A 16,651-nucleotide genomic window follows, 5' to 3' on the forward strand; every position below is an offset into this window, starting at 1 on the left:
CTAATTTCATTGTCATTGCAAAATACCCGTGGGCCTCATATACAGCGAAATTCATCGTCTTTGAGACAGACAATGAAACAATCACACTTTGTTTGGATTCACTCGTTGAAACCGTTTTCCAACGAACAAACAACATTTCATGATGCCACTCTCTGCACACACACACACATAAGTACAAGTACAACGTTCATCTTTATCCCTTGTCGCTTTATCTCGAATTCCATCGTGAAATGTCTATTTCGCTAAAAAGGGTCATCAGTATCAAAAAATTTGCCAGCAAAATTATATTCATAAACCATAAGCGTACTTTTGTTTCAACCATTCCCGCACCGTATTTGCTCTCTGGTATTGTATAGTTGGCGCCAAACCATCGGTACAATTTATTTAATTTTATTTATTTAATATTTCTCGTTTTATTCCGAAAAGTTTTTACTTTTCGGTACAAAAGTCATACGGCAAAATGTGTACGCAATGTGGAGTCCAATTTTAATGGAATTGTTACGTGAACTTCTTTTTGTTTAAATTTAATTATCGGATATGTTTGTTGAGCGATTTCTTTGGGGAAACAAGAAAAAGTATAAAAAAAAAGTTCAGTAAAATCTTAGAACTTAACTTGTTTGCGAAAAGTTTATGAATTTTCATTTGCACGCTGCTGGTGAGAAGAGGAACTTATTTTCAATGTGTTTACCGCCGAAATATATATTCAATTACCATTACCAAAGCATAATATCGTAGAATGTAAAACGGTATGAACTTAGACCGTTAAAAAACCGAATTTCTTGAGAATAATTTTATGCTTTTTCTAGACATTGACGATATGTTAAATTTACTTAAATTTCTGGTATACGTAGGTACAAGGTTGCAATATCTTTGCACACATCATTAGAGAATGTTTAACATTGTACCCTCTGCCTTTACACAACATTAACCAACTGCTGCAAATGAAGCACTGGAAAATTCTGATGTAGAAAATTCGGATGTAGTTAAGAGGTCATTCAAAAAGTTCACGCTCAACAAAGCTATTATTACATTACTCCGCATAATAGTATATTATGTTACTTCGGTTCGCTACATCCTTGAACGTTTTCACCACCTGTGTCAAAGACAAACCTTTTTGCTCCGAGTGACATATACCATTTTTCACTCAGACTGACCTAAAACTCACATTCCAATCAAAACATAACAATAAACAGTGCGGTATATCACTTATATTTACTAGAGCAATCGAAGCAATGTGGTTTAACATCGAATTTCGTTTTATTCATAACAATTGTATGAATATGAAATCCTTTGCAATACGCAAAAGTGACGTCAGTGAGAAGGAAACGAGATGTCACTGGAACGAAAAGTATAAGAAAAGGTGAGAGAAAAAGTTGTTGTATTGGTGGATATCTGGTGAGAGAATGTGACTTTTTTGGTCCGTCTGAATGAAATAGTATATTATGTTACTAGGAACAAAAAGGTGTGTTTTTGACCCAGGTGGAGCGGAGCGGAACGCAGTCCGAAGTCGCACTTTTCGGATCCTATGTATGAAAAATATTTTACAAGCTTCTGCACAGAAAAACGTTCATTTCATCAATGGAAGCATGTACCCTCTGCATGTACATAACTCGGACGAAAAATGAAAAGTCACTTTTTCGTGTAGTTATTGACCTCGAATTTTGTCAAACATTGTCTAAAAATGGTCTGACTAGTGCAAAAAAGAACACATTCGGTAGGTAGACAGGGTAGGCAAGCGAAGGCAAATTGGTAATAATATTAACAAAAACAGCTCCTCCATATAGGTTTGTTCCATCGTACGGTAAAAGCAATTTTGTCAAGTCGAAAACTAGCATCCTCAGAGCTATAACCTCAACGCTTTTGCGAACATTTCGTCAACAATAATTTTTTGGTTATGTCTCTATGGATGTCGTTTTGACAGCTGAAATAGCCTTGGAACATACATAACGGCGAATTTTGTCTTGTAAAGACCTACCGAACAATTATAATTTTAAGAAATTTAATTGAAATTAACATAGAAGTATTTGTAACTGTTAAAGGAAAGGTCAAACCAAATAATTTGGTATAGGTAAAGTACTCATCTCATGACACACAGAGGCGTTATAGTTATGGAAAGAAATGTTTTATCATTGTATAAGGTGAGCTAAAACAACGGGCTATGACCTTCATTTTGCTCGCGATTCTGGTAATGATTTATAAATTGGTAAAAACACGACAGAGTAAAGTAAACCAGGCAGGAGCAGAGGACGTATTCGTTTCATGCATTTGTATTAGTAAGCGTTTTGCACCAAAATCAAATGCCGACTTATGCATTTAGGTCCCTCGTCAAATCGACTGCTCTTGAATGGTTAACTTTACATCACCGTGGTAGAAATGTCCGAGAAAGAAAAACGGTAAAAAGTGAATTTTTTGCACATTTTCTCTTTTCCAGCATGGGTCTCATTACATTCTGTCTTTTTTATAGAAACGTCAGTAATATAGCGCGAAATACCCAACACACCCATCGTTTCCCGCAACTCCCTCTACATCATGATCAAAAAAAAAACAGATCAATTAATTCCGCTTCCATCGTACAATAATCGTTCATATAGCAGTAACATTACACCTATATGCACCCATATAAAATCAGTTTTCATCAATAGATTTTCGCTTTATTGAAACCATTTTCCTTTCATGATGGCGTGCACGTGACAGTGAACCAAAATGAAGCAGTTTTCATAAAAGATCTTGAAATTGAATGAAATCGCCTCTTTAGTATGAAAGAATGTTACCATCATTGCATCATTATTATTTGTTGCTGTTGCCGTTGCTGTTGTTGTTATTTTATATATAAATGATATGATACCGATATCTCCGCAGATTTGAAACGAATGTGACTGGTGGAGGATGTGTAATAAAAATCTTTTTTGCCAGTTTTCTTTCTCGTGTAGTCGTCGTTTTTTGTGTGGTAGTTAAGGCTTGACTTGAATCAAAGTATCGAATATATAAATTTTCCGGTGTAAGACGTTTCAATAATAACAATTTTAATTTGTTCGAACGTAGACACTGTGTCTCGTTAGCGTTCATGTGGAGTATGTATCGGGTATTATATGGCAGAGGTGTACAATGTTGACTGCTTATACATTTATATGTACGCATGTTGCTCGTCAACATTTAAATTCCCTCACCGACTTCAACGTTTTAATTTTTTTCTTATTTTATTTCGAATGTTTCCAACGTTTCACAAACAAAACATTTCAAGAACAATTGCTCGGAATAAGTGAATTTCAAGAAAAATGTACTTACGACAATTAAAAAATATCCTGAACAGCTACGCTCTCACCCAACAAATGAAAAATAATGTAGAACAAAATATTTTCGTGTGCACTTAAATAGGGTATAACATAATTACACAGAAAATGACTTAAATGGTTTTCAAACAACTCAATTTTCATATACACAAAATACAATTTAAAATGGAAAATCGCATTAAAACATAAGAGAAAATTGTTGAAAGTTTTCCTTGAAATTGAATCCATCCATTCCATCTCTATACGGGGAATGTATATATCGCATTATATGCGCGAGATGATAATGTGATAACACAAAGTTTTAATTAATAACTTTTGAGAAACAATCTCACAATTTTCGAATATAATACTCAAATATACAATGTAACCGGTACACACATACCATCAGTATGTGGACTATTTATATTTTATTATCAAAAGTACATATCATAGAATAACACTGTCGAATGAAACGTTGTATCGTACCTAAATAGTGGGCTTTCCATGTGATGCTGGTCCTTCAATTAGTACTTGTAAAGCGGAACGGTAAAAACGTCCGGGACACGTTCCGTTTAGACAATAGACAATAAGTAATGTATTGGCCATACTTGATGGTGCACCTGGACGGATGCATTTTATTTTGTTAAGACTAAGGAAGTTCAATTTGTAACAATCTTCAGGCTATGGAATCGACAACAGACAGACAAATAATATGAAAGAAAATATTTCAGTCATGTTTGATACAGATCAAATAAGAACTAAATCAGTTGCACATCAGCGGTCACTGATACAGTTATAAGAGGCCATTCCAAAGTTACGCACTCAGCTAAGGGGGGGGGGTCAGAAATCAGACATTTTTATATGAAAAACGCGTGCGAAACGGGGGGGGTCAAAAATTAACCGTCCACCGCGTGCGTAATTTGTGAATGGCCCCTAACTGTGACGTCATCCAATATAATATGATAGTCAGTGACAATCACTACATCGGTAAGAATGCGAGCTAATATTTGGATATGTCAGCGTAGACGTGTTATTAGATATATTGGAAATGTTGGATGCATACCGATTGCGGATGGACGGAGTTTTATCATCCAGTGGTGTTACTGGTGCGGTCGTGTTGGCCATTTTAAGAGATGTTCCAATTAACTGTAAACCCGAACTTTGACAACACGAATGACAGTGATTTCATCCACAGAGATGACCTAAGCGTCAACAAATTTTTTTGACCTTGGAACAAACCTTATGGAATTGTCCAAAATTTTTGTTGATGTAGGAATTTAGTTCTGCGGCTGACATCTGTGACAAACAATTTAGCCTCCAATTATGCTTTTTATGGCCAGACACTTGTAAGATCATTGTAAGACCTGTCAATTTCCTATAATGATATTCAACGAAGGCAACGTTCAAACTCTTCACATTCACATTGATACGAGGGTTCGGAAAATTGAAGCAATTGTTGGAAGGTTCTTTCTATATATATTTATAATAATTTTATCGATTATTATCGATTATTGATGAAATTTTCGATTGATATATATGTGATACTGCGTCAGGTAATACTTCCCACCACGACATAAATAATAACAAGCTCTGGGGAATATGGTCCTTATAAAGTAAAAAAATTGAAGTACAAGATTTGAAATCAACATATAATAAATACTTTGATCGATGGAAGTAATAGATCAATTTCGAGTAACTGTAAGCCCAAACACTGGCAGCTACACCGTCATCCATAGACTAACCATAATCTCAACTCTGTGAAAAAATTTGTAATTTTTGAGCTGCCGTTTAATTTTGTGTTTTGTCCGGATCAACAAAAACATTAAATTTAATAGATTTCCAATGCATAAGATGTGAATTTATAATTGTTGCTTGCGAAGATGTTTCAGCTCTTTGTTTTACAAGAAAACAATGCAAACCATTCAAACATTTATTTCTATTTTCAAACTTGAACAAAGTGCCTGCTCATTTTCACTGCACATAATTTTAGGTTAGGGTTTTCTGTGGATGATTTTTGACATTTCGAATAACCTTGGACTTGATCTATAGAGTTTATAGACCCGATAATAATACTGGTCTGTGACAGGTGAATTCGATTATCAACAAGCGATTACTTGATTATTTCTGATCATCAAAAAAACGTTCGATTAATATCGTACGAATTGTTCGAAATATCGGAGGCTGATGATATAAACAATATAAACAATCCTAAACGGTAGCTTATATCACTATCAAATTTGACACTTGTCAATTCAGTGTTCCTGCTAGCAGCTCGAAAAGGCTCGAAAAGAGACGTCTTACAATACAAAGGATTTGAGACTGTGAGACGTCTCTTTTCGAACTTTTGAGACTTTTAATTTTACTCGGGAGGACATTAAAAAGTGCATTCAAAAGGGAAAGGGACATTAGGATTTTCAAAAATTTGTATGACTTTTGTCCGTGCGCTTTTTTAGAACGTAAGTTACATTACACAGCATTCACACATTCTTTCCGCACAAACGTTCTTTGTGTTTGCTCATCTACCCTTTCGATGGCTGGAAGTAGTAGATCTATTGACGTTAATACCAATATCTAACTAATCCTGCCTACTATATGATTTCGACAAAATGGTTGAACTTGCGTCATAAGCATATCCGTAGCTTCATTCTACGATCATAAGATAGATAGTGGATTTAAAGCGTTTACGAATAATGGCTGCACATTATATGCCTGATAGAAAGTTTCAACCAAACGTGTAATGGATAGCTTTTTAAATTATTTATTTTCGTAATTTGTATGGTTAAGTTTACGGTTTGGAATATTATATATTCCAGCACTGTAGAGTCGAATAGAATAGAACTTATTTTGTAGATTTATTTTAAAATTATCGCGCACACAAAATGCACTGTGCACATTAAAATTTGTTTTTCGCAAAATGAGGAAAAACTCTTTTCTCGCTAATTGTTGTATATTTTTATGTGACCGCTGGGTGTTATTAACACCCAAATTTATTTTAATTGAGATAAAAGACACGTTCTGCTGGTAATTTCCAGATTTTACTAATTTTGGTGTAAAAAGTTTGTCCTTCGCTTCAATGTTGTATTTTCGACGAAAAAAAAAAATTGGACGTCGACGTCGTATTTTATACGGTGTCGAAGACAGGACAGCTACAGCGCATTGTCCAAACTTTTTACAACTTTCATGATCAAAAAGAAAATCTCGGAAATGAATTAAATTAACATCTAGTTTTACTACTTCTTAGATATCATAAGATGGGGCTGTGTAATTGTATACACGTCTTCTCCTCTTCACTTAATTCTTTAAAAAATTGTTTAACAGTTTTAAGATCTGGGCGCCGATTCTTATGAGTTTAAGAATTCGAAACTTGACAGTTCTCACCTTGAAATCTGTGAATCGTTTGGACCACTTGAATACATAGCCTTGACTATTTGTGAAAATTAAATTTCTTGAAAAGCTTTCGACTATGTAGAGCAACTCACTGCTGAGACTGAAATAAATGATCCCGAAGCTGTACTCGTTGGAATCAAGACTCATTGAACAAGTTTTTAGCCCCGTACGAAGTACTGGGGGCTTATAAGATTAATATGCCTTTTGTAACACGTCGAATTGGAAGCAGACAGTAAGGGCAAAGCATTCGGTTATGTTCATAGATGACGAATCCGCAATAAAACAAGGCATCAGAACAGTCGGAGCGTTTGCTGCGACTTAGCCCCGTACAACCCGTAATCCTATTTCGTCCGCAACCATAATACGTCCGTAGCCCTAATAAGCCCTAATAAACCCTAATACGTCTACAACCCTCTAATGCGTCTTTTACCAAAATGCAAGTCAAGTTGGGCATTGTCAAATTTACTGAAACTGTTCATTTTTTAAATTGCGCATAGCGCAATTACGAAAGCCCGTGCGAAGTACCTCTCTAATAAAACCAACAATTTACGACATTATTTTAGAAACCCAAAATTTTTTGCCAATTTTCCAATGGGTATTCAATTACCTCTCAAATGAAACAAAAACTAGCAAAATCTGATGATATTTACTCGATTTATGTGCAAAAAACACTTAGGGCCGAGTAGCGGCCTTAGTCCAAGGGCCCAAATTTAAAACTTTTTTCGTCACGTTCTTTTCGGTATTCAATTACCTTCCATAAAAAACTAAAACTAGCAAAATCGGATGAGATTTACTCGATATATGTGCAAAAAACACTTAGGGCCGAGTAACGACCTTTGAGCCCTCCCAACAAGCCCACGTTGCATCTTACCCAAAAACAATGTTCAGCAACTTTGTTCTACTTGTCAATACTTTTCATTTGATATATCACAAGCAGCTATTGCGTGCGTATTTCGGTAGATATCGTCGAAAGACTGAAAAACACCTATAAGGTCCAAGCTCTGGAAGGGCCGACCCTACCATGCCCATTTTCGAACTTGACCTTACTTTTGTCGATACCAATCGGGGAAAAAAAGAATTTTGAAAAAAGGTTGTGATTTACTCAAGCTAGAGGGGTCACGGACAGACGGACAGACGGACATTTTTAGCCCCGTACGAAGTACTGGGGGCTTATAAGATTAATATGCCGTTTGTAGCACGTCGAATTGGAAGCAGACAGTAAGGGCAAAGCATTTGGTTATGTTTATAGATGACGAATCCGCAATAAAAAAAATGTCCGTCCGTCCGTCCGTCCGTCCGTGACCCCTCTAGCTTGAGTAAATCACAACCTTTTTTCAAAATTCTTTTTTTTCCCGATTGGTATCGACAAAAGTAAGGTCAAGTTCGAAAATGGGCATGGTAGGGTCGGCCCTCCAGAGCTAGGGCCCTATAGGTGTTTTTCAGTCTTTCGACGATATCTACCGAAATACGCACGCAATAGCTGCTTGTGATATATCAAATGAAAGGTATTGACGAGTAGAACAAAGTTGCTGAACATTGTTTTTGGGTAAGATGCAACGTCGGCTTGTTGGGAGGGCTCAAAGGTCGTTACTCGGCCCTAAGTGTTTTTTGCACATAAATCGAGTAAATCTCATCCGATTTTGCTAGATTTAGTTTTTTATGAAAGGTAATTGAATACCGAAAAGAACGTGACCAAAAAAGTTTCAAATTAGGGCCCTTGGACTAAGGCTGCTACTCGGCCCTAAGTGTTTTTTGCACATAAATCGAGTAAATCTCATACGATTTTGCTAGTTTTTGTTTCATTTGAGAGATAATTGAATGCCGAATAGAATGACGGCAAAAAAAGTTTCAAATTTGGGCCCTTGCACTAAGGCCGCTACTCGGCCCTAAGTGCTTTTTGCACATAAATCGAGTAAATCTCAACCGATTTTGCTAGTTTTTGTTTCATTTGAGAGGTAATTGAATACCGAATAGAATGACGGCAAAAAAAGTTTCAAATTTGGGCCCTTGCACTAAGGCCGCTACTCGGCCCTAAGTGCTTTTTGCACATAAATCGAGTAAATCTCAACCGATTTTGCTAGTTTTTGTTTCATTTGAGAAATAATTGAATACCCAATGGAAAGTTGGCAAAAAATTTTGGGTTTCTAAAATAATGTCGTAAATTGTTGGTTTTATTTGAAAGGTACTTCGTACGGGCTTTCGTAATTGCGCTATGCGCAATTTTAAAAATGAACAGTTTCAGTAAATTTGACAATGCCCAACTTGACTTGCATTTTGGTAACAGACGCATTAGAGGGTTGTAGACGTATTAGGGTTCCGGGCTTATTAGGGCTACGGACGTATTATGGTTGCTGACGAAATAGGATTACGGGTTGTACGGGGCTAAGTCGCAGCAAACGCTCCGACTGTTCTGATGCCTTGTTTGTATTATATTCCTATCCAACTACAAAGCGCAACAAGTTTGTCAAGAATGGTTCTCTATGACTTTCCCCGTTTCCGACGGCTCAAATTGAAGGTATGACCAATCAGTAAGGGGTCATTCATAATATAGTAACTGCTCTGTGAAGTTAAAACTATGATCCACTTCATTTAAGATTTAATTTCGATGACAGCACTGAAAAAGCGTCACGTAATTTAAGAATAATCCCCAAACAAACAATAGGTTTCTTCCAAGGCCGTTAAAAATGTCAATCGTCATCCACAGAGAAGCCAACACAACCTCACTTTAAAGTTTTGACGAACAAATTTGTTTAAGTTGCGCTTATGTTTGCTTCTGTGGATGACGGTCGGTTGTTTTCGGCCTGTCAAAATTCGTTTTTACTGTACGATGGAAGAAACCTTTTGGGAGCGCGGTTACCGCAAAATCTCACAATGACCGAAGCCATGAAATGCATGAAAATGTTTGTCAAATTTTCTCGATAGCTTGTCAAAATCTCATTGGATTTTGAAACTTCTTATTCGACCAGGGTTTGTGAATGAGTTACAGTTCTATAATGGGAAATATTTTGACGTCACACTTGTGAAAATCTTGTGTCATAATTTGGAAAACAGAGTTAAGGCCAGGTTATGGTCGCATATATCGCACAGATGCAACTCACCCAAATTATAAGATCTTTTTTATAAATACAAAGGAAATAAACAAGGCACACCGTGATATTGCTAGAGAGCTGCCTTGAAATAAGAGATGCGAGGGTTATATTGTTGGTGATACGGTACCTATTCTACAAAGCTCTGTACGAATCATGGTATACTTCATCTGCATAACGCTTGTCCGGCAAGATGTTCTCATTGAACTGTAATTGTCTTCGCCAATTATTTTAGCCTTAATTGACGTAAAACATAAAAAAAAGTTATCTCATAACAAGCTATCATCGGACTCAAACACACATTACAGTGAAACAATAGATTCGAAAAGTGAATCCAATATTCAGTCTCTCGAATGACAATGTCAAATGGGGGAAAAAAGCGGTGTAATCAACCATCGTCATATTCCAATTTGCGATTCAAACATCATCTGAAAATAATAGCGCAAGTATAAGTGTCACGAACGATATGCATAAATTGAACATGTGCAATCTCTGTCGTTATTGAAACCATTTTCGCTTTTGTTATTCCAGTCAGTGGAATTTCGTTATTTTACAAAACATTATTGGGAGAGAAGATTGGACAATCCAATACAATCTTGTCGATTTTCATTCATATTTTACAACCGAGATATACAGAGAACGTATTTATATGGCGAAACCATTATAAACTATAACTTTTAAAGGGGTGCACAATATGACACTTAAATCATTTTGGTATTGGATTGTTTTTGCTTCGGCTCAAAAAAAAGGGCACACTTTAGTATGAAACGCACGATTTATTTATTTTTATTGTTTTAAAGTTTTGCTCTTATGTTTTCCCGTATGTGAGTCAAATAACTCGACAATAAATTAAGGGATGATACAACAAATAAAGGGAACAACATTTTTTTTTGCTGGCAACTTAGTTGTATCTGATAAGAAAAAAGGACCAGCAACGATTTAACTTTTTTATCTTTCGATTTTTTTTCTTCTATTTGACAAAGTCAATTATTATTTATCTCGAAATGATCAATTTCACTGCCTATTGGAACCGAGAACTTTTGGGCTTAGTTTTTACTCGTCAAACAAAATAAATTATTTGAAACTCGTTTCGCAAAAGGTGAACATTTTGTTCTCAATTTTATGAACATCGTTAACGAACCGTGGAACCGTTAATTACAGGCCACAGGAGAAAAACTCTTCGATTTTTTTAAGTTTTATACCTGGAGAATTTAAACGGAAATTGTTTCTACTGAAAATACCTTGCTTACAACAAAAGTCGCTGACCAGTCTAGGCATCATTGTAAATCCCACTTTGGACATTAAAATCTGGGAGTGTTGGAATTGGGAATGGAGATGAAATACTAAGGAGTAGTAAAATTTCAGGAACTGCCATCTTGTTATTTTAACACGTGTGTGAATTCAGCAGAAACAAAACCAAAAACTTGGTGGAAGCGACCGGAATATGTGATTGATTGGGAACATCTCTTGGTCTATGCCTCGATAACGACACCTTAAGAATTTCGGTTGCTTCACGAATTGGAGCAAAAATTTGTCACCCCCATAAATGCATCTGCGGCAAACACATAGAAGAGGTGTAGTTTCTGCAGGAGTTCCAGCAATTTTGGAACCACCTGGAGTCGTGCGTGAAGATGGAAAACATCCCGATGGACTCACCTTGATACCATGGTCTGCTGGAAAATGTTTGCTATGGGACGCAACTTGCCGAGACACAGTTGCAAAATCGTATTTGATGAACAGTTCAAGACATGTTGGTTGGGTGGCAAAAACGCCAGAGGATAAAAATATTACACTATATAATTCTTTAATTGGCCAATACTTATTTGTTCTTTTAGGTTTTGAAACGCTTGGTCCATGGGGTCCTCATGCAAAGCAATTTGTTTCCGAATTAGGCAAGAGAATCTCGAATGTCACTAACGAGAAGAGAGCTACGCTTTTCCTTCGGCAGAGACTATCCATAGACATTCAACGTGAAAATTCATCTTCAGTGCTCGGACGAGATTTATTATCCTACTTTCGAATGAAAATGAAAAACAATAGTTAATGTTTTCCCCTGATTCTCCTGAATCAGGCCAGTTTCCATGGTTCTGGATAAATAGAGTAGGGTAATTTTTGTTAAGAATAGAAGCCACTCCATGGGTGGAATTTGTGTCATGTACAGGTACAAATTTAGGATTAAATGGTATTAGACCAATTACAAAAGAAAAAAAGACTTTAAATCTAATAGGAAACAAAAAAAAACTTGATTGAAGCGAATGGAATGTTGGAATTCCAGGGTTGGGAATTGGTTGCAACATTCAGGAATAGTGGAATTTGAGAAACTTACCTCTGTTTAGCTCAAAAAGAATTCGAATGAAGTAGAAATCCAAAACAAACTTGAGGGAAGCGATCGAGATCTGTGAGTTCTAGGATTGGGACTGCGGCGTAGTATTCAGGATTAATGGAATTTCAGGAACTTACCTCACATAACCTAAACAAGAGTTTCAATCCGTTAGGAGACCAAAAGAATTTGATGGAAGCAATTGGATTTTGTGATCTCCAGGATGAAGAATTGGCCGCAGTATTCAGGAGTAATTGAATTTCAAGAACTCACCTCTAACTCACATAAAAAAGAGTTTAAATCCGATAGGAAACAAAAAGAAAAACTTGATGGAAGCGATCGGATTTTGTGATTTCCAGGATGGAGTGGAGCATTTAAAAGTAATAGAATTTCGGGAATATTCATCTACTCATATGAAAAATTCAACCAACACAACGAAAAAAATACTAGTCAAGACATAAGAACCTAAACTATATTGATCTAAATTATTTGTTTACACTGATCAAAAATATTTCATTGTACTAACGAGATTTAATTGAAATTTAAATTCAAAAATTTAGTGTCGTCTTCTAAGGTATTCAATTCATTTGTTGTTGTCAATTGTCGTAAACAAACGTGTAAAATAACGTAAAATTGTAATTTCAGCCGCTGATGATGACCTCGAATTGAGTGTTGAAAAAATTCTGTAAAATAAGTCATTACTGAGCAACATCGATAATAATTATTATGTGGTAGGAGGGGTAATGACATCGGGTGTAGCCCTACTACCACATATATGATTTTATCGTTCCGGTGTGAGTATGTCATACATAAACGAAAACTGGAAAATATACTGATACACATTGTGCAAAACAAAACGTGTCAACAAATCCATTTCATTCGAAGTCTCAGTAGCCGAATCGATTAGAGCGCGTCACTTTTATGCGAGAATCCAACTAGCAATTTAGCAATTCGTTCATATTCGAAGACTCAGTGGTCGAATGGTTAGCACAGCTAGCTTTCACGCAAAGTTCAAGAGTTCGGTTCTCGTCGGGGTCAGGATTTTTTTCCGAGTTTCTATCATACAACATATATAGTGAATACAACACAACAATTGAACAGTTTAGTTTCTTTCATTTATCACATACGCGCGGTGTTCGGATGTCAAAATTACTTACCTAGAAGTTTAATTCAAAAATTACACTTCAGTTCTATGTTGTTGTCTCGTTTTCGCTTATGTGATAAAATAGAGTACGCACTTGTCAATATCAGTCTCGGCAAGCCTCGACTTCTTCGTAATATATATTACACACTTGTCACGAAGAAGTCGAGGCTTGCCGAGACTGATAGTGACAAGTGTGTACTCTATTTTATCACATAAGCGAAAACAAGACAACAACATAGAACTGAAGTGTAATTTTTGAATTAAACTTCTAGTTAAATAATTTTGACAGCCGAACCCCGCGCGTATGTGATAATATATATTGAATGCAGAGTTAAACAAAACTCCCTAGGGACGGGTCGCGGTCGACGATAGATTAATGTATCATATAAAGCTTATATGCAGAACCGTATAATGTATGACATACTCACTCCGGGACGATAAATGTTTTTACACGGTCGAAAACCGTACTTTTCATGTTTCAAGCACTCCTTTTGAAGCCCTCAGCATGTAAAATCCATTACACAACTCGGTATAAAAATTAAAAATCTGTGTTAATTGACCTCGGCTTCGTCTCAGATCAACAAAATTCACACGTAAGCTCTACTTTTCATATTTTATCAATAGTTATGTAAAATACTATTAAATATCGACCTAAGGTTATTACTAAGAGTTATTCCGTCTGGGTTTCAACATATGGTTTCTTTTAGTGGTGACGTTTTCAAATAATTATTTTCTCATTACGTCGCGTCGTACCCATCAGTAATGTCAAAGAATTTTATTTTTACACGAATAAATTATGTTTTTGAAGATAAAATAGTCACTTTACTTATTGTGTTATTGCTGTTGGATAGGGTGGATAGGCTACTTGAGTAGCTTCTAACTTGTTATTAAGACTAAGACTAACATGCGTTTCCGTGGTCGCCGTCGTTTTCTGTTAAAATTCCTACTTTGTATCGCTCTCATCTATATTTCATTGGCTATAGTTACTCAACACGTAAGCGTAACATTAGTCGTTCGTGATGTGATGTACTTAACAAGACCGATCTGGGACAGTCCAGGAAGGCAATCAGAAAATATTATTCCACATTTTCACTCCGACTCTGTTCCATATTCTGAACTTTGTCAACTTCACGGTTGGAAAGAGCGTGAGGTAAACGGAGCAGATAGCAGTGCACCGAGAGTGATTGACGCTGTGATATTTAGCATAGAGTTAGACATTCTCGAAATTAGACTAAGGGAGTTGTGGGATGTAGTGGACATATTCTTGGTGTTGGAAACTGATCGAACATTTACGGGAGCGCGGAAACCTTTGTTTCTTGATGAAAACATTCAGAGATTCAAATTTGCTGAAGAAAAATTACATCACATCGTTATACGGAATTCGTTGAAAGGAAATCCACAAAATAGTTTCGATAATGAAGTAATGATGAGGCAGGAAATGACACGTGCAATCGGGTCACTCATGCCCAAGAATGGCGATTTGATTATAGTCAGCGATGTTGATGAGATTCCATTCAAAGAGACGGTCAAGCTGCTCAAAAACTGCGAGGGATACTCTAGTGAACTTCATTTGCAAATGAGAAACTACGTCTATTCGTTTGAGTTTTACAGCGACACCACGAATAGGCCTCATATTGACACATATAACAATGAATTTCGATACCATCATAGAAAGTCTACGGAGTCACGCATTTCGAACTGGACACTGGTATGTGTTGCCTTGTACTGTTATTGTAATGTGACGTAATGAACAACATTTCCGTTTCCAGGAGGATGCAGGCTGGCACTGCTCTTTCTGCTTTAGATATTTGTCCGACTTTATCTTCAAAATGACTTCATTTTCGCACAGTGATCGAGTCACGGAAGGACACCTGCTGAATAAGGAAAATATTCAGAGAAAAATTTGCGATGGAAGCAATATCTTCGATATGTTCGAGGAGGTCTACACGTTCAAAGAATTAATCGGCACATTAGGCAAGCGACCGCGAAAATTGAGTACATTGGGTATCCCTAGCGCTGTGATGGATCAACACAAATATTTCAAATTCCTCTTGCCAGGGGGTTGTATTCGGGAAGATGCTCCACCCAGTCAAAAATGATCGAAAATAAATTCTAAAATTTTGAGAGAGTTGTTTTAGTCCTCTTTAATAAGCACTGTCACTGTGGACTTCGGCTGTTTATTACACATTACATTTCAGATTACAATCGCTCTGGCCCTATGGGTGTTCTATGCCCGAAAGACCTTTTGGAGAAAGGACATTGATGGGATTTCCACAAAATTTCTTCATACAATGCCCGAAGAGCTTTTTCGAACCAGTCCGGCCCTGCAATTGATTTAAGAGCGCTCACCCCTTGGCAATTTTCTAGCCTACATTTGTACGCAAAAATATTCGTTTTTTGATGAATTCTCTGAACCAAAATCTTTTTTTGAAAAAGTAAAACCATTAAAGCACGCGAAAATGTGTTACCTTTAAAGCAAATATTGGTTTGTGGTCGATAACTTAACCCACTTGGAGAAACCTTTGCAAAACACATAAATTTACACATTTGCAAAGTTTTCTCGAAGTGGAATAAGTTATCATCCACAAACCAATATTTCCCTTAAAAGCAACACATTTTTGCATGCTTTAATGGTTTTACTTTTTCAAAAAAAACAAATATTTTTGCGCAAAAATGTAGGCTAGAAAATTTCCAAGGGGTGAGGCTCTTAACTGAATCTGACACGAGATCTGAATCTGAGAGATTTCAGTTACCACCTCTCTTCTTCTTTTTCAGTCTGTTTCTATCCACTGCTGGATGTAGGCCTCTCCAACTTCTTTCCATTTCGTACGATCCATTGCCATTTGCTGCCAGTTTTGTACCTGCAATATTCTTAATTCCGTTTGTCCATCTCTCTGGTGGTCTACCTATAGCTCGTCTTTTATATGGTCGCCAGTTCATGATCTTTTTGGTCCAACGTTCGTCTGTCCTTCTTGCAATATGTCCCGTCCAGCTCCATTTCAGAGATGCTATTCTTTCCATGACATCAACGACCCTGGTTTGTTGTCGAATCCATTGATTCGTAATTCTGTCTCTGAGTGTTATTCCAAGCATACTCCGTTCCATGGCTCTTTGTGTCACTCTCAATTTATCTTCGGGTGCTTTCGTTAAAGTCAACGTTTCCGCTCCATAAGTGAGCACTGGAAGGACACAAGTGTCGAAAACTTTGTGTTTCATTTTGCTTTTGAAAATGAGTATGAGTTTTCCGAACGCTGCCCATGCAAGACCAATCCTACGTCTTATTTCTGCAGTCTGGTTGTCCAGACCTAACTTCAGTTTATGTCCTAGATATACGTAGCTGTCGACTCGTTCAATGACAGTGTCACCAATTTTGATTTCTCTATCGTCCCCGATGTTGGTCATGACTTTTATTTTCGATAAGTTCATCTTGAGGCCAACTTTACTT

At 36.6% G+C, this 16,651-nt stretch overlaps 1 protein-coding gene and 1 long non-coding RNA gene across 2 annotated transcripts; one reads left to right on the forward strand and one right to left on the reverse strand.

Moving 5' to 3' along the window:
• Window positions 1–5,156: 5,156 nt before the first annotated feature.
• LOC119072525 lies at window positions 5,157–10,634 on the reverse strand. The gene is made up of 3 exons (XR_005086877.1): window positions 10,622–10,634; window positions 9,873–9,877; window positions 5,157–5,312 (listed from the first exon to the last, which is right to left on the reverse strand). It is a non-coding gene; the product is annotated as an uncharacterized LOC119072525 (long non-coding RNA).
• A 3,336-nt stretch (window positions 10,635–13,970) lies between these two features.
• On the forward strand, window positions 13,971–15,323 carry LOC119072522 (beta-1,4-mannosyl-glycoprotein 4-beta-N-acetylglucosaminyltransferase-like). Its single transcript, XM_037177773.1, has 2 exons — window positions 13,971–14,914; window positions 14,976–15,323. The coding sequence occupies exons 1-2, from the start codon at window positions 14,111–14,113 to the stop codon at window positions 15,303–15,305; spliced, it is 1,134 nt and encodes a 377-aa protein (XP_037033668.1). The 5' UTR covers window positions 13,971–14,110; the 3' UTR covers window positions 15,306–15,323.
• Window positions 15,324–16,651: the final 1,328 nt, after the last annotated feature.

Source organism: Bradysia coprophila, assembly GCF_014529535.1.
Source record: "Bradysia coprophila strain Holo2 chromosome IV unlocalized genomic scaffold, BU_Bcop_v1 contig_81, whole genome shotgun sequence".
Taxonomy (NCBI): Eukaryota; Metazoa; Arthropoda; class Insecta; order Diptera; family Sciaridae; genus Bradysia; species Bradysia coprophila.

Excerpts from the sequence above, each read along its gene's own strand:
- LOC119072522 (XM_037177773.1), top strand. The coding sequence starts at position 14,111 with ATGCGTTTCCGTGGTCGCCGTCGTTTTCTGTTAAAATTCCTACTTTGT. Across the intron at positions 14,915-14,975 it reads GCATTTCGAACTGGACACTG|GAGGATGCAGGCTGGCACTG; the intron begins GTATGTGTTGCC and ends TTCCGTTTCCAG.